The sequence below is a fragment of the Pavona decussata genome, unplaced genomic scaffold, assembly GCF_977016875.1.
Source record: "Pavona decussata unplaced genomic scaffold, jaPavDecu1.1 SCAFFOLD_156, whole genome shotgun sequence".
Classification (NCBI taxonomy): Eukaryota; Metazoa; Cnidaria; class Anthozoa; order Scleractinia; family Agariciidae; genus Pavona; species Pavona decussata.
In genome coordinates, this window is record NW_028145568.1 from 3,894,580 (window position 1) to 3,913,583 (window position 19,004).

The 19,004-nt window shown below is 38.8% G+C and overlaps 3 protein-coding genes across 3 annotated transcripts; 1 reads left to right on the forward strand and 2 right to left on the reverse strand.

The window, feature by feature from the left end:
* Positions 1–1,781: 1,781 nt before the first annotated feature.
* On the forward strand, positions 1,782–14,063 carry LOC146465395 (uncharacterized). The gene is made up of 6 exons (XM_085128779.1): positions 1,782–2,310; positions 3,976–4,014; positions 4,667–4,901; positions 6,003–6,166; positions 6,525–7,618; positions 13,889–14,063. Exons 1-5 carry the CDS (start codon positions 2,241–2,243, stop codon positions 6,959–6,961), a joined length of 945 nt encoding a protein of 314 aa, XP_084984905.1. The 5' UTR covers positions 1,782–2,240; the 3' UTR covers positions 6,962–7,618; positions 13,889–14,063.
* Positions 7,239–17,161, reverse strand: LOC146465396 (LHFPL tetraspan subfamily member 3 protein-like). Its single transcript, XM_085128782.1, has 3 exons — positions 16,652–17,161; positions 13,893–14,870; positions 7,239–7,621 (listed from the first exon to the last, which is right to left on the reverse strand). Exons 1-2 carry the CDS (start codon positions 17,019–17,021, stop codon positions 14,554–14,556), a joined length of 687 nt encoding a protein of 228 aa, XP_084984908.1. The 5' UTR covers positions 17,022–17,161; the 3' UTR covers positions 7,239–7,621; positions 13,893–14,553.
* Positions 8,837–9,352, reverse strand: LOC146465397 (uncharacterized). The gene is made up of 2 exons (XM_085128834.1): positions 9,235–9,352; positions 8,837–9,117 (listed from the first exon to the last, which is right to left on the reverse strand). The coding sequence occupies exons 1-2, from the start codon at positions 9,350–9,352 to the stop codon at positions 8,837–8,839; spliced, it is 399 nt and encodes a 132-aa protein (XP_084984960.1).
* Positions 17,162–19,004: the final 1,843 nt, after the last annotated feature.

Here is a 19,004-nt window from a genome sequence, read left to right on the forward strand (position 1 = left end):
GACTTGTTTTACTGGTTAGCCTCAAAGTTGACTTGTTCGTTTAATTCAGTACTCGTCAACGCTTAGGTAGATATTTAACAATTATTCCACGAGCGCGCTTTGGATATGAGATGATAGATAGCGAACGACACGCACAGCGCAGGGTTGGCTATAATCCACTATCCAACAAAGGCGAGTGGAATAACTGTTTTATTAAAAACAACCAAGGAACATTACTAAATCTTGCGGATTTCTTTTCCCAAGAACGAGCAGAAGGTGATTTAATGGCTGGCATTTCTCGGGGATGGTATAATTAACAATTATTCCACGAGCGCCTGTTGGATATGAGATGATAGATAGCCAACGAGGCGCGTAGCGCCGACTGGAATAATTGTTTTATTAAAATTAAAAAGGAATCAAGAAATATTGCTAGATCTTGTTGATTTCGCTTTGCAATAACAGCCAGAAGACAATTTAATGGTCGCTATTTCTCGGGCATGGTATAATGGCTCATATACCATGGACGCTGAGCCAATCAAATCCCTGGAATTGCATTGTACAGTGATCCAGTTTTAAACGACTGCAATTAAATCTAGTTAACTCATGTAACAACAACGTGTGAAAATATAGTTACCTTGTCTTATCTAATCACTTATCCGTTTTGTAGTAATATGTGAGAAAAGGAAAAAAAAAAGTTTTGATCATAGCAATTATGCCAATAACATGGGTCGTGTTCACCCAAGAGAATTGGAATCGAGATATGAAAACAGGTGTTTTCGATAACATTTCTCCCAGCTCGTTGCAAATTAAACGTATCCGCCCGAATAGAAGTCACGCTGTGTTTATTATTCCATTTACAAACGAAAGAAACTACTTTGACAACTTTTGTTAGACAGTGCTAAAATGAGATTTCATGAGTTTCTTAGAAGTAGACCTGTACGTGCCACTTGAGGACAACTAAACAGAACCAAGATCATTTAAATTATACATATGAAATTCTAAAATTAAAATCAGCGACATGAATTACTTACAGGCGCCAACATTACAAACAGTTGATATTTCAACGAAGGCAGCTGGATATGATTGCAAATCAATATTTTACCAATGTTTCGATTTTTTTTTTCAAAAGGAAAAAAAAAAAACAGGTCATACCTCTATCTTAACAAAAAAAAAAAAAAAAACTACGAAAAACCAAAAAGAAAGAAAGAAAAAAAGAACGCTAATGATAATAAACATGAGCATGATAGACTCGATATGAAACTTTTGATAAAAACAAGACCTAAAGTCTTCTTTAGAAATATCGGTTTTGCATAATAAACGCAGTCTTGAATGAGTTAAGCGGAAACTAAGATTTTTTACAAACTTAATTTTCAATTGGCAAACTAAGAAAAAAAATGTATTGTTGCAAAACTTAAAATTAATTCCTTGAATTTAATAATTTTTTTTTCTGGGTTTGAGATATGGGGGATCTCGTTCACAGGGAAAAATTCAATATTGGTTTCTTCCACAAATTGCCTTTAGCACCTTGCAAAGAGAAACTGTGAATTTTAATTTGATTTCTTTTCATTTGCACAATGAAAACATTAGTGATAAGAGAATACAATAGAGTCAATTCGTGTACCATTGCCACGATGCGAGGTCTTCGTTTTTGTGATTTCTTGTGTCAAAAAGTACGTTATTGCATGAACATGGCGAATCGAACAACTCAACACAGAGCGTCTTTGAAACAAGCTGAAAATGTCGTGGGCAAGACAGTATTTTTCTCTTCAATATACCATTCGTACTGAGACAAAGAAGCCGGACACAAACTTTAAGATGTTCACACAATGTTTAATCTTTCTTATGATGTTTGGAAGATAAGATGAATATTTCGCAAAGTCCCATTAAATTACGCCAAATATGCTTTATTTGCTCCGGTCTGCTTAATTTCTTGACGTGTGTCACTTATCGATCAATCCAATCTTTTGTTGCTCCTCAGACGATTTTGTTGCAAATCTGCGAGAAACAACCATCCGCTGTCGGAACGGCCCGAAACAGTTGAGATAAATCGAAGCAAGTTATTGATCTTACACTTTCATTGTTTTAAAGTTTGACACCGCGAGGTAGGGGGCAAAATGAGGATATTCCCGCAGTAAATTAAAGCCCTTTGGTGTACGAAAATATTGATTATCACGTTGTCTGGAAGGTGTGAAACGAGGCCTGGCTAAAATACAGCGATAATTAATCTAACAAGTTCACTGTGATAAACGCGGCAAGAAAACATGGCGGCCAAAGCAAATCCCTTACAGCTACTTAATCTCAAAATAGGAGCTTCCATTTTTCTAGCGTACGGTAAGTGAGAAAAGTTATATTGTTAACTAAAAAATCCTCAAAGATCGAGAAACAAAACACCTCAAAGGTAACAGTGGCATTGACTATGTCAAAACAACGGGGTAAAAAATATATTATTTTCAAGAAAATTATAATGTTTTTAGGCAAGCTAACTTTGCATTATTCTTGTTGCGACTGAGAATAATCTGAGTTACAGCAAGCTGCTTCAAAACACAACAAAAAAGGGTTAAAATTGCAATCGCTCTAAATTATATGTCTCAACAAAACTAAAAGAATAGCGAAATTTTATAACAAAATACAGTTTTACTTGACATGCAAAACCAAAAACGACACCTATTTTTTAGCTTGTCAATATCTGCAGTAGTCTGATTTGCATGTAAAATTATTTTGACAATATTTTTTTTTACATACACTTTCCATTTTTTCGTAACATTAACAAGTTCCGCTGTGCGTGCACAAGTAATTCCCATTCTTCAGTCTTTTCTTTCCCCCTAAAACTTCAAATATCAGAAAGAAAAGCATCGGTTAGTCGATCACCGAAATAATAAATCGATTTCTCTCAAGACATGAATTTAAAATGCAGCTAACGTCGACGAAACAACATTCGTGCAGGCTAACTTGAAATATAGGGGTTAGATCATCGAGTTAAATTTATATAAGATAGAAGAAAAAAATTTGTTTTTAATTTTCAATCAAGCAAATCGTTGAAAAAAAAAATGAAACGGAAAATTTTGAAACTAATTAATACAAGTTAAACTTAAATTTGAATCTTTTACTATCGAACTTTTAATTCTACAGTTACCTCTTTGTAAACTTCGACTAGCAATTCATGCTTATGGAGTCCTGTTTATGTTACTTTATTGAATTTTCTCCCACATTCCTTATTTACACCATTTTATTGACGATGCTGTTGTTGGTGTTTTTTTGGGCGGAGTCTTCAAGATGGGCCAGTGGGGTCGTTTCCGAACAGTACAGTTATTACCATGGTTATTTTGCCACCGACAACCTTTCGATCTACTTTACAGATGACCTGAGTTTTTAAAGTTCCAGCAACAGAATAAATAAAAATCGGGTTTATCTCGATCGATCATTATGGTCACTCAGCGGCTATGTCATATGCCAGGACAGTCTTGCATGCAGTCATTCCAGCAATGGAATTGAGACTCATGCACCAGGAATTGATATCGAAATAGGTGGATGAATGTTGATAACTTGTGAGTTTTGCCAATGAATAGGAACGCTAAACATCTCGTTCTCCTAAGCACTAAACACAGGAAAAAAAAATCGGCTACATTTAATGGCCTAATCTCACAAAAAGAAAGGTTTTTCTTACTTGTTACACTGTAGTCAATAGGTCACCATAGGTCTTGACTGCATTTCGTTTGTTTATAGAAGTATCTCGCTCGATAATTTTTGATAACTGGCACGTTACACGCGCGTACGCCGTATTGAAAAGAGGAAGTAATTTTGATTTTTTTTTTCTGAAGCAGGACTAAGACAAGTATAGGATTCATTTAATATACATTTTTGTCATAGTATGGCTCCATTTAGTTCCGTTAGTCTGGGAAACCAACTGTGGTTAGCGTTGTAGTGGAGGCTACTTTCCTATGAATTCTGTTTTCTTTATAAGTTAAAGGAGGCCTTTGATAATTTTTGTCATAACAGGTTTGGTTGCACTTAATCCCACTCAAGCCCAATTTACAGGTACGAATATTTATACTTTTACCTGCAGTTTTCAGTAGTGAAGTAGTATGACGTCCAAGTTAGAGTGAAAGCACGTTAATCAGGCCACTTCCGCCAAATACTTACGAAGTTAAGGAGAGGGATTCCACCCCCCCCCCCCCCTCCATCTCCAACACCTAGCCCCTCCTGGTCTATATAGGGTTAACGAACTCAAGCTGACTAACTTGTCCATCCTTTAAAGAAATAGTAAAATCTCTGCTCATTTTAATGTATATGAATTACAAAAGGAAAGTTTGATTTTTGTATACTTTGTTTACTTTTAGTGAACGCATTTCGGGGTTAACTTACAATTATGCGGGCTTACATGTATGAGTACTGAACTTACGCGGCGGGTGATACATGCAAGTTTGCAAGGAAACAGTAGTTAATATTATTGTACTCAGACACCCAAGATCAGCAACCAATCTCGCATGTGCAGTTTCAATGGCTTTTGCAAAGCTAAATCGAGCTAAATCGAATTTTCCCTTTTACCGCTTGCCAAACATTGTGCCAATCTTACAAATGTTTACATTACTGTTTCTCATTTCTTTCCTCCAAAAGTGAACGGAGAGGAGAAAAAAAAATTAACAAAAACAAAATTATGCCGATAATTCTAATTTTCCTTGCATGGCAGCGTGTACAACTCGCGGGAATTACACAGACGATGTTTATCGAGACGTGCCCATCAAGAACGCAAGAACAAGTGTGACAATCAGTAGTCCAAACTTCCCGGAGCCCTATCCTCGGAACATACAATGCACATGGAGAATTGTGGCCCCTACAGGTCACAAAGTGGAACTTTTCTTTCTGGAATTTGAACTGGAGGACAGTCACCTCGACTCGGGTTGCCATGACTACGTGAGTGTGAGGTGAGTGTAATTCCTTGACGTTTTGACTGGAAGTGATGAGAAACGCTCGTTGACAAAACCAATTCTTGTCAAAACTCGATGCACTCTTATTTTGTAAGACACTCTATAATTATGAAAACCTACCATAGAATGAGCGAAGGTTGAATTCTCGCTTCCGTTCCCCTTTTCTTTATCCCAATACTGTCAGTTACACCTACTTACGTTGTTACTCGAAACTGTAAATGAAAATTTGTTTAGAATGAAACGGCTTCCCTCTAAAGCTAAAGGTTGTTTCCGGTGCTACGAAAGAAGAAAGAAAGAAGAGATATTGCCTGATGAAAAAACAAAAAAACAAACAAAACAACAACAACAAAAACAAATGAAATTATGAGCTAACACAGGAGTTTGCTCCGCTTCCGACACTTTTTCCCCGACACAGTTAAAGCTCCTTGACCAGGATTACAATTCACCCAAGCATTCTTGAGCTTTTCTAGAAATCACCATTTCCCTGCCATAAATGCCGGAAAGTTGGAAAACGATTTTGAGAGATGTCTCAAGGCACTCACTCACAAGTTATCTCAAATGGTTCGTACTTGACGGTAAACTTTGCGACCAGCACTGGAAAAGTTAAAAATTTACATCCATGTAAAAAAAAAAAAAAGAAGTCAATAACAGGGAAATATCAGGTAAATAAGTAAATAACAGGTTAATATCCTTTAAATTATGAAAAAGATACTGTAAATTCAAATTTACATAGTGTTTACCCATTTACAGGATTTGGAACATACTGCAAAAATCATGTAAATTCTTTAGAGACGAAAACATCGTGTAAATTTTATAAAGACTAGCTACATCCTGTAAATTGAAAAAGGGAGACTGCCTAGATCCTGTAAATATCTTGTAAATATCTTGTAAATTCATGAAGGGAGACTGCCGAGATCACCTTTTACAGACGATTTACATGGTTATACGAAACTGTGAATTAATGTAAATTTCGTTTTACAAATCCACAAGACGTAAATTTTCACCTTTTCCTGTGCTGGAGGGACACCTTTATGCAGGACGTTTTGGTAGTTCACTAACCTGCACATTATTCAACTCCTCAATACCGGTCTGTTTCAGAGACGGCGGGTTTAGCTTCAGAGAGGCTAAAGAAATAAGAAGGCGCTGTGGTTCGAGCAATCCTCCCACTGTGCACTCCAGTGGACAGGTCCTCTGGATGAGATTTCTCACCGACAAGAAGAGCGAGGAGAAAGGTTTTACTATGAAAGTAGCCCCTGTTAACGGTAAGGGTGATTCTAAATCAAACAGAACTCGGTCCCCTCGTAACCTGTGCATCTAGAGATGTTGTTTGCACGCATGCGACGTAATTGCCTCTCAGCAAACTGGCGGAAATCCAACGGATTGACAGGATCCAAGTCTTCACTTGCATTTTTCATTCGTACTGGAGGTTGTATCGACCTACCCCGGATTCAAAGGATATACCAAATGGGACAACGATACCATTCAATCAAAAGACAGTATAAATGCGCAGCAGTATTGCAAAATAAAGATGCAACTTTTCAGAGTTTCTATCATTACAGATGACCATTTACCTAGCTATAAAGCTGGCATTTGAAAACTGATTAGAACCTTTCCTTCTAGGATCATCGTCGAAGCGGTACATTGCTCTTGGAATTCTCCTTGCTTTGCTCCTAATCATCATAACAGCAATCATTGTCTGTCGCAAGCAATTCAAACGACAGGAGAAAGACGTCCCTAAGGTGCGCCAGTACCAGGAACTGCCGGTTCCCACGGATACAGAGCCCGACCAACCAAACTCCACCAACGAGATCCCTGAAATACGTGAAGAGCAAACCTGGAACGGCGACTGTAAAATGACTGAACAAGAGAAGGACCCAGGCGCCTTTTATTTAGGTCCTCTGAGAAGCTCTGAAGCATCTGGTTACTGCTCTCTTTCTGAAGAAGGGGGTTCTTATGATTTCAAGACCAGTCGGACATTTGGCAAGGCAACTCCGAAGACGTCCGCTGGAAACGAGGAAGAGGTGTTCGAATATACAGAGCTTCTCACTGTAGTTTAGAAGAGTTCTAAAGTAGAAGCATGCAACGACGGGTATTTGAAATGAAGTCGTGATCCTTCCCAGTAATACTCGAGACCACAGGATTCATAGAATCTAAATTGACACCCAAAGCGTTCTACTTCTCTTAATGGCGTCTTAAATTCATGTCACAAACAACAACGACGACTCATCTTAGTTCGGTAACAGTTTTGTTTAATTAATTACACAGCCGCGTGTGATTAGCGCATTTGAAATATATATTGATTGTTCCACTCACAAAAAAAAAATTAAATAGATCTTAAGTCTGCAGGCTTTTTATTAATTTCTTTTTCAGCCCTCAGTTGTCACGCAACGTTAGCTTGCAATTGTTGATTGCACTAGCAAGACATTATCAAGTCAAATGGTCTATTGACAGAATTATCACTAAAATGCTGAATCCATGTTTAAAGCTAATGCTATAACACATGTAACGTAAAATAGTAATTGTACACTGGTACTGAACGCAATAATGAAATATTTTAAGGCGTTAAAACAGGAAATAATATCTACCAACAAAGTTGGAAGGACATTTCAATCCATTGGCAAGACCTTAAAATAAAGACCACTATTATATAAAACAAAGTTCGTGATGGCGTTACTTCGACTTCAGACTAGAATACATCAAATAATTTTTTTAAAGTGCTACTACGATCAAAACTTCATGTCACGTATGAAACAAAAATACGTTCTTTATAGCTTATCCGATGTGGCTGTACCTGTCTTGGTCACTGAAATGAAGTTTGGGCCCCGTAAATTGAAAATATTGAGGCTTGAAAACTGGTGTTTTCGAGTCCGCCATTATGAATTTATGTTCCAGTGAGCCCGCGGTATGAAAGTGATTGGAGTTGCGGTATTTTTATTCAAACCTATTGTGTTTTTGTCGTGACGTAATACTCTCAACTCGCTGATCGAGCGAGTACTGTAGTCCTCCTTCTGGCGACGAATTTCAGAGCTGTTTTGACCACAGAAAGCTCTCCTGGATCGTCTTCGCATGATATAGGCAAAGGAAATTAAGAAGTCCTGACTCTGTAGAGCTAGTTCCGTCTGAAGAAGAGGCAGCCGAATAAGTTCAGCAGCTAGCGCTTTTGCTACAAGAGAAGGAAGAGCAGACTTTGCTGAGTCGTTCATCTCTCGGGTAAGATATTAGAGATAGATAACAATTATTCCATGAGACCGCGTTGGATATGAAGTGATAAATAACCAACGAGCGCGTAGCGCGAGTTGGTTATGATCACTTCATATCCAACAAGGTCGAATGGAATAATTGTTTTAGTATATTCTCAAATCGGGTTTTTGCCGCCGATTTTTATTTCAACAATTTTACAAAGCGGTCAAAAGAGTATACAACTTCCGGTCACATGCGCGCCGTGATCACCTGATTATTACATCACTGGATGAGCTGAATGAAATTTGACAGCTACACAAACGACAAACTGTGGTCAACTGTTAACGAAAATCAACCTTGAAATATTCAGCCGTTCAAATGCAAGGAAAAAAGACGGCTTCGGAAGCTTTCAAGTGGTTAAATAGTGTTCAAAGTTCAGGAAGATTTTCCTGATTCTCCGCCTCCGTAATGTTGTGAACTTGGACATTGCAGTTGAAGAAAACCTGTGGAAAGCTTCTTCGCTCGCTTTGCCGAACCTCGGTATTTATGAACTGATTTTGGACTAAAACTGTCCCTTCACTTTGAGGTTGCCGTTCTTGCTGGCCATGGCATTCGTTTTCTTTCCCAGCTGCAGAGATACCAGTGCATGGGGAAGCTTCAGAGGCTCCGGCTGAGACAAAATCCATGTTCGCCGCTTTCAAAGAGCCTCTGGATTTGATGTTTTGACACTGCTTTCTTGCGGACAATTCCAGCTATATTACCCGTCTTTCTGCCTTTACAAAGGCATCCAGAGTTTTATTGGCTTCGGTAAACACAGCGTCGGAGATGATAGAAAAAGGCTTTTTGTTTGGTGGCGAGCGAAGAAAACGATCTATGGCGGCTCGAATGGACTTCATGGATGTGTTTTTGTAATACGTGCCGTCTTTCTTCCTTGCGGAGGTGTAGAAACATTTAAAGCATTCATTTAGCTCCTCTTTGGACATGTCTTCAATTCGTTTCGAAAATTTTGTGGCGACAGGACTTGACAGCCATTCTGTAAATAACAAGGTGAGAATTTTTGTCGTTGCTACGCAGTTATAAAATTATCAAAATATCGACAGTGAACGTAACAGTTGCTGCTAGTTTTTGAGTAAAACTCCCAGATACGTACCATTAAATATGTTCATGCCGAACGTTGTGGCTTTCTTCGTTTTTTCTGGAACATCATTGTCTAGTATCTCTTGAAGTTTAGTTGGAGACAGCTCCTGAAACCTGCCAGTATCGGTCATTATGGAGAGCTGAAGTTAAAAACTTCGTTCGGAAAATTTTTAAACTTGGCGCACTATTTTCCATATTAGGTAAAACTCCGACTATTGGCTCATAGTCGGAGTTTTTGAGCCAATTAGAGAGCTAGAAATGCAATAGTCGGAGCTGAGAATATACTAAAGATTGATATTTAGATGTGTTATTTGCTGTATTAACAAAACAGGCAAGCTTTAAAAGTGTAGTGTCTGAGAATCCTCAACAATTTCTCTTGACTACTAGCCAGTTCATTCCCCGGAGGGAGGCTACCGGAGACTCAGTTGAATTGAAATCGAAGTCAAGTTTAGGTTTTTAGCTTTGCTTTCGAAAGTTTGCCTTGGTGTTAAATTAGAGTGCACAGTTAAGTTTCGGTTCCGAGTAAGCTTACTGTTTTTGCACTTTTTTACCATGGAAAAAGAATATATATTGTAGTGAAAAGCTCTGTACAATGGCTTGAATTTAAGCTGATCGTTCCCTTGTAATTGATGCTAAGTTTCCTCTTGGTTCAATATTTTCTCAGGTGCAAATGTTCAAATTGCTCCCTTGAGCGACTTACCAAGCCTGGAGAGTGCTGGTGCTGCATGGACATCATTGTATCCAGATTTGAATAAGTACAGTAATCAATAAACAAATAAATTTGCAAGGCAACAACAATTTGCAATGATTTGTTTTCTTCCCTTGCACCATCATGAACAATGTAATAGTATTAACAGTCTTTTCTGTGTACATATATTTTTCTTAAGGTGGCTCACATCAGGTTAAACACCACTGCACTGGATGCTTTAACGCACTGAAGAAATGACTAGGTTTATAAATGAAAATTTATTAAGGCATGCTTCCTGGTAACAAGCATCCACCTAGGCAAATGAGGGGAGGAAAAGTAGGAATTTTGCAAATATACATTGAAAACAATATTCTTGGGAGTTAAAGTTTGTGATTCAGGTATTAATTGAAATTTTTTTGCTTATTCTAATGAAGGGTCAAATCAACCTCACAACAAACATCCTTTGTCCTACATGTCTAAGGGCAAACCCCCAAGCAAGTGTTGATGAGTCTGATACACTGTTGCTGTGGTAACAGTTCTCGTTACTTTCACTTTTGGTGCAGTGAGAGATGGGCAAATGCATGCTACCAAAATGAAGTAAAGTTGAGACTGTTGTGAGCCACCTTTGATTTTTTTCTCAAGGTTGTTCTTCTTGATCAGTGTTTATTCTTAGAAAATGTAGATTCAGTTTCATTTGTACAACAACAAATTTATTGGTGAAACAAGATTCTGGCACTCTTTTTCAAATGAACATAAAAATAAAATTAGTAATGTACTGCAGACAATGAACCATAAACCTTATTCCAAAATGGCTACCATATTAATGTTGTTTATATTCAAATTAGTATTTATTTAAAACCACACCAAAAGAGAAAACATTTGAGTTCTGGTTGCTCTACATGGCTCAGGAATGTCTGTGCTTCAGCTCCCTATTAGCAGGGAGCAGGGGGTGGGGAGGTGGGGAGGTAGGCTCGATTTCCGCCGTCTCCCGGGTCCGGTCTGTGATCCTCCCCGAAGATGAGTGCGGGCTCATTTTCCCGAACAGCGGCTGGTAATCGAGCCTAGGGGGGAGGTGGAGTGTCATGAAAGAATAAGCAGTGGAAACAGAGGGTCACATAAATTTATGCTCTTGCAATCATAATTTATAGTATGACAGGGAGAGCGAGTTATATACAAAAGACAAAATAAAATTTGTTAATTTAAGTCATTATTTAACAAAAGCAAGACAAGTATTAAGTATTAAAATATTAATGTAAAGGAAATGTGTAGCATAATGGAGTTATATGATGCCAATGGGCTCTATAGATGATTTGAATTATGTTGGGGCAAAATGGTTCCAGTAAGTAACTTACAGTTTGCCTCCATTCTTGTTTTCTTTTTCTGGTAATTGAGCTACATTGCATTACCTGTTCAGGGGGAGGGTCATGAAATTTCATTTGCATCGCTATGGAGGGTCGCATCATTTTCATTGCTCAATTTAATATCTCCACCTCACTCCCCCCCCCCCTCCCCACTAATTTCTGACCATTCCCTAAAACAGAAGCCTATGTAATGGAAAGAGTTACAATGAGGAGGCATGATGAATGAAAAGAAAACAGTTCTTTTATTGATTCTATTTGTCAACTGGTGGTTGATGACAAAAGATCAAGAAAAGCCCTTGAGAAACTGCTGTCCACATTTTTCACGTGTTGTGCTCTGCAAGGCTTGTTTTGGCCTGTATGTAATAGTAAGAGCTGGGTTTTGACGTTGTTGCAACTCAGTGTCTGAAAAATAAATCAAAATTTAAAATACATTACCAATTGAATCTAATTGATAAGAAACAACTGAATGTGAGGTTTTCTTAAAACCTTTCTTAAACCAAAAATTCAAACTATTTCTTCAAGAAAACCACTTAAAAGAAAGAAGGAACCCTTTTGTAAACGCCAAAGACCACCTTATCGAAAGCTGAGTGAAAATGGATAATTAAAGTGGTTTTCTTCGCGTTTGTTTGCACAGTTTTTGCCACAAGCTTTTGCACAAGCAAAGTAAACACAAGCTTACTCTTATCGCACTGAGATGTTTTGGAAATGCTTCGGAGGGAAAAGCTAGTTCCGCGAGCTAGTTGCACTTACATTATTTACTCGTTCCATCAAAGTTTAGTACTTTAGAAACGCAATATAAAATGTGTATAAAAATTTGCTACTGCCATTTGTATGGGTGCTGAACAAGGTATCGAGGAATCACCAAAGATAAAAAACAATATTCACACATTTCGCCCACTTTACATAAGCTTACCTTTTGCCGCTCCTTCTCCTTCGGAGATTTTTTTCAGGTTCACGATCTCCTGATCGCTTACCCTTTTCAAAAGATCAGGTTTAACATTGACTCCTACACCGGCCAAAACCGGCCGTCCCTCGCGCATGCTCCGCGCGTGAAACTCGATACGTTCTCCCTCCCCTCCTGGAGTTTTTTTCGTCCTGAAAAGGTCACAATAGCTAGTAGAATGATAAACCAATCAGAATCTGTCTTTTGCGCATATTTTAAGGCATTTTAGGGGGTAGGGAAAAGGATCCTTCTGAACCCACCGCATGGAGCTGAGCAAAATTACAAAATGGTGCCGCGCGTGAATCGGTCCTGAAGTTTCAAGACATGTTTTTTTCATCTTTTAAAGCAAGTACATCTTTTTTAAGCTCACAATGGAAAGGAATAACTGTGAACAATAATCTACCGTCAAAAAAGAGAACTTGGAGGCGTTAAAAAACAGCGAAAAGCCGTTTCGCGTTGTGATCTCTTATATTTCCACGCCGCTACCGAAATATGCCTCAAAAGTTAAAACCGAACCGCGGGCTTCAAACGGAGTTTATAAGACCAGGACAATGGTGACAACATGGTAAATGATGTTTTCCGATGTGGATTTGCTTTTTACAAATAGTTTAAGTGATGATTTGAACCAGAATTCTGTAACTTCTGTAATTTTCATCGCAAACGTGCCCGAATTTACTGCGAGTGATCGCTTGTACAAACACGGAGCGTCTTCAAATTTTACATGCGTGTTTGCACACACGCAAAAAAACTGAAAGTTTTTTGCCTCTAATAGTAAATATATCGTTTATTTCAATAAAAAGTTTTGTTGGAAAAGCTTTTTGTTGATTTTTGAGTCTTTGTCAATTCATATATTCGTTTGAGAAGAAACAGATGCGTAATCAAGGGCAATTTGCATAAGCGGGTTGAAATTTGATATACCAAAGGTTTTCGTCAACATGCCGTGAATTTTAGCAATTTTTGCGTTCAAGTGTGTTTTTCGGCAAATGATTAATCGGTAACCATATTATTTTACGTCGGAAAACATTTGTTTAATCATTCCAGTTTAATATGCAGTTAATTTTGGAAGCCAAGAATATTTATTTATCTACTGCGCAGTTAATTGAGTTAAAGCGCTCTAGGAAAAAGGTAATTTATGCGAAAACCATGGCAACACGACAGGAGTCAAAGGGTTAATTTGTGTTCACTGACTTGGGTGGAATGCCCAAGTGTCTCTCGAACTAAACCGAGAAAATAGCAAAACGTGCAAGACAACAAACTGGACCCACACATCTCTCGTTCTGTCCGCTCGATTAGAGCAGTTGTTATACCACTGAACAACACAGCGACTTCCCACCATTGAAAGAACGAAACATTTTTCGAAAACGTGTTCGAAACCGTATGAGAAGTTAGCCTCGTAGGGCTTGCCTGGGCTTCGAGTTGAGAGTCTGACGTCACTTGTTTTTCCCGGGTGACCCGGCCTCTGTTGTCATTGGACACCATCTGCCTTTGGTAACCAGGCCGCAGGAACATGGCGGTTCAATGGCGGATGAAAATTCGTGGAGTTTGAGCGCAAAAAAATCGCACTTTCCTTCATCTTATGAGGATATAACTTGGAGATCATGTACTTTAGGACATAAACTACCAATCAACCGCAAATAAAAGGTATTCGAAAATTTGATCGTAGTAGCACTTTAAGTTACTCAGTAATTTGTTCTCTTGCGCACAGTTTTGTTGTAAACGCAAAAGAAATTAAATCGATGATACAATAAATTCACTCTTAGTCATTTAATTTGGCATTACTTTTTCATCCCAACGCTTTAGTTGGAATGTTATCAAGTGTTTATTCACAAAAATCACAAAAAAAAAATAAATCTCTTATTCAACAAGGTGCATTTCACTCTTAGATAACAAATAAAGGAAAATGAGAAATGACAACAAAGTCGCCTTGAAAAACTGATTCTTGTACCGCCATTTGTAAAGTTTTCATTTCTTTCGATGAAAGGCGTCAAGACGCCCTGAAAAAAAATAATTTTCGAATGAAGCGACAAGAATTCAAATTTCACATAACAAAGTGTAGTAATATAGAATGAAAACAAACTATACAGAGCTGTCGAGACACTGTCTTTCGTGTAAGTTTACAAATGCCGATTCGAATTTACGTTCTCATGGCAAAATAAAGTCTTCAAAGTCCAGTTGGTATAGTTCCTTTGCGAAGTTCACACATAGCATTACTTGCACTCGCCAACTTTAGTTTCTGATGTCAGTCTAACGGTGCAGAAGCTTTTTACCAGCTGTTGTGGGGGTGAAGGGGGAGAAAGGTAGGAAACAACATAAAACGTTAAAATGTCTATCTTTGCCACCTCACAGTGTTGTGGTATCTTGGTTATAATATCCGTTTGCCGCCATTCTTCGTGATCGGAAGTCATCGAGGGTGCCTGTTTCGGCCGAACGTTTCCTAGCTTCAACATTCGTGGTCCCAATCTCTCGCTCGATGAACATGAGGGAGAGGTAGCTAAGCACGAAAGCGTCCAGCATGCAGATGATGGCAATCCAGTAGGCCCAGTTTACCTGGCACTTTCCTATCTTGTACACGTCTGCTTGTTGGCCACAGATCGCCTTAACAGGTTCAGCGTCCCATCCAATCGGGTATATAAGACATGTGATCAGCATACAGACTCCTGCGGGTAATAACCATAAATTATCAACTTTGGTCACGTTCACTTTTGGTTGGAGCGTAACTATTTCAATCAAATATAAATCTATAAGATTACTCTTGTTCAGCCGTTTCGTTTTAGAAAATGTCACAGTAAACAACTCACTCAGTATTGCACAGACGCCATAAACTGTCTGGTATAAACACTCCAGAAATGAGGTATAAGCAGGGTGCTTTAGTGTTGGATTAAAAGCTATGCAGAATTGAACAACGCAGTTCCTATATTCAAAAACATACACGAAATCTAGCCATATTACCGCTACAAGTTCGTGAACAAATTGGGCGACAATTATGGCATTATTGTACTTGAAAGAAAATCATTCACCCTGAACCCACATCGACAATATTCCCACGGCGTGACGTGTGCATGTTCACCGAAGTGTTTCAATTGTCGTCAGTTGAAAGGGAAAAGACTTGCGTGAGTCATACCGTCCTATACACAGAACAGATGACTCGCGCGAGTCAAACAACCCACCCATCTCCCTCAGTTTGTACAACTCCCCCCCCCCCTCCCCCAACGCACACAAATCGACATGCACACCTGTACATAACTAGCGGAAGGTAATGAGGCTCACACTTCTTAAAATTCCATCCTTAAAACTGAAATGATCAGAGGTTTGATGCTGAGAGTAACGGGGTTCTTTGAGACAAAATGAGAAAATTATTCGTGATTGCTTAACTTTGATGACCAATATCCGGGAATTAACCACTCGTGAGAACTGGGGCAATATTGATCCGTCACTGGCTTTCCCAAGGATCTTAGGTCGCTGTTCAATCGCAATATATTTCTTCAAGACTTCCTTGCGACATTCCGTAGGAAGTTTTTTGGTCAATGTTATGGATAAATGAAAACTAAATGTATACACTGATGTGCCATAACATCTCAACGGCTCATCTTTGTCAAGAAAGGGCTTGGAGCAAATCAATGCCCATCTAGCTATAATTATCCTATCGCATTATTAGCCACTGTGCATTGCCATCGAAAACCAATTTTTTGTTTTCAAAGGATTTTGTAATTGAATAACTTCACGCGGTTGAATGGATCAATATCACTAATAGGAGTTTTACGCTGAAAAAGATGTCGAAAGTCCGTTAAGTCTAAGGGGCCTTGGAACACGTTTACTCTCGCGTCTTTATAAATTTTGAAAAAAAAAATGACGATTGTTACAAAAACCTGACATAAACGCCTATATTACTGCAGCAATTTCCAAACGACTCTGATTTCAGTAAGGCAAAACAAGTAACTTAGTTATGTGGATTGGTTGTAAATGATGAAGGTAGTGCTGTCAGGATCACTGAAGAAACATCGGTCTATTTTAAAGTAGCCTCGTGTGGGTAAACAATGAAAATGGAACTTTCTCATCCTTCGAACCTTCGATCGACAAATCTCACTACAATATCGTAATAAAAAACAAAAACACTCTGGACTTTAAAATCTTGCTTCAAAGTAAAATAGTGCACTAACCAGACTGCGTTTTATCGTTCTTTAAATCATTCCCTTGCAATCAAAAATATATACGACCTTCTATTTTTTAGGTAATTTGTTCTCATTGTGTTGACTTTTCAAACCATCGACACACTGCAAGACGACACACAGCTGCTTCGCTGAATTCATAACGCCCCAACGCAAATCCGCAAGATAAACGAAGTCAAGTGTTTTACACGTTAGAATATAATGACATAAACTAGCAACATTTAAAGGAAACGGTCCTTATTAAATAAGCCAAAAAATATGCCGGTACATACCCGCGGAGAACTGTAGTCCGCTACTGGTTCGAAATCCAAAGCCCGAAGATTCAAAGCAGCAGAGCCAATACAGCAGCATTATCGCCACTGAAAGAAATGTGGCGATGAAAGCCATAGCCACGAACACAGTAGATGCCTTCCACGCGGCAGAGTAGATGTTGCCGAAGTCGTTCAAGCTCCCTGAGCAATCATTCAGGTTATCAGAGCAGTTACGGTACAAGCCGAAGTTCACGTTGTTACCTTGAATCTTCCCGGTGATCCAGTGTGGCTGAACAAAGATCACCACAATCATTATCCCCAAACAGGCGGTGAATAACGCCCAAAGGACCACCAAAATGGTCAGAGTTTTCGATTGGTACCAAGGCTTCATCACGGTGCCGTGCGCCAATTTAAATTCTCTTTCTTGCCCTGTTGTGTTTTGAGTCTGGTGCTGCAATTTCAATACTGTTTTTGGATGAATGACAATGCTTTATATAGGGATATGTTTAGCTTGAAGTCATTCATACACCCCCTGCGTAGAGTCTAATATCGGCGGGTATTAACCGTTTAAAAGAATTCAACATATTTAACGCAACTTGGAGTAGTATAAGGGCTTAATATCACAAAGGCATCGTTGTCTAATTTAAAGGCATTAACGTACTGATATGAAACTTCTTTCAATCGTAAGATGAAATTCTGGTTCCAAACAATCATTCATAATTTTCATTCAAAGACTTAGTTAAACAACGCTTAGCAATCGAATATTTAGCCTACTGAAGGGTGAAATCGATTACTTAGGCCGAAGAAGATTCACTCCTCCACAGAAAATTGTCTCTCAATTTGTTTTATTCGAGGCTAGGAAAAGTTGGGTAAAGTTTCAAGGTCCGACATTCTCCGATTCCAATTCAAAGACACACCGCAGGTCACGAAGGGAAACATGACGCGCGAATCGCCACGATTAAACTTTAACAACTTTATCAACAACTTTTGTTGCATTATTGAAAACGTGAGCCATAAACTAGGACGGACAAAATATCTACTGGAGAGGGAGGGGAGGGGGGGGGGGGTGGTTGGTGAGAACGGCGGAGGCTTCGTCACCACCGAACCAATTCAATCTTCCCGGTGTTGAAAACAAGTTCCTGCTTTCTCATTGAAAATTCAAGAACGACGGCCACAAAAACCAAGGAAGGAAACGTTCCATTTGGACTTCACGGCCCAGTTGCTCAAAGCCCGATTAAGGCTAATCCTGGGTTAAAGTGAAGTTTGTTTCGAGTTTAATTACTAATCATAAGGATTTTTCGAAAAGATTTTTGCCCGTCAGTTTTAACGTTGAATTTTCTTTACCATTAGCTAAAATTAGATCTTAAAAAAATTTCAGTAACGAGCGAGCTGGAAACCTATAGGTTAAATTTTAATCGGGGATTAGCGTTAATCGGCTTTCGAACAACCGGGCCCAGGGCGATTGTAGATTATAATGAATAAATTTCCAAGATTTATCAATGAATTTTTTTAGGCTACCATTTCAAACAATAGCCGGCGCCTAAGTCCGCTCAAGACGGAGCACCCAACATATAAAAACAACTTGAGCAAAAACTAGATACTTTAAGCTCTTGAAAGCCGTACTGTAGTTTTATCCCTACTGTAACTTCAATGCCAGCGTCATTTATTTCCGGTGAGTCACTTATATAGTTAGGCAATGATGAAATTCTGACAGCTGTTTACCACGCACGTTTAAGGCTCCATGTTAAAAACTACGGGTCTTTTTGAGCAAACCAGAATTGGCAACAATGGACGAACACTAAAAACTGAACAGCAATTTCACTTTCTGGTCAATCGGCAACTTAACACAGAAAGGGTTGGACACCCGTGTCGTAACACGGGTGGGTTGGAAGTCTGTTTATATTGGTTCATTACGCAAATTCCTGAGCAGAAGATGCGATCTGAAGGATATATTTAATGCCGACTCAGTCGCAAAGTTAAAAAACAAGGAAGTACGTAACGCGTTATTTTCTTTTTCGCGCACACAAGACGATTATCAAACGATTAAACTAAAGTAAACAGTTAACAATATTGAATTCAATTAAGAAATGGACGTTGTCTGGCAGCGATGCCATAGGTATCCTACCACAAACCTGTAGAGTTCCAGTTGCAATCTCAACTACCAGAGGAACTACGATGGGCCCTTAAAATGCCGTAAATCACTCCGTGGTTTGATTTCCTCGACCCGTCATTTGTACCATATTCTCAAGTGAGAAGTCTCACTCAGTTTGAAGCGAATCCAGAGAATTCAAATAATTTCTCACCTTTCCACCCTCCCGCGTACAAACTTTAGCATGGGATACTATGGTATCCCGCAAACCACAACCAAAATTTA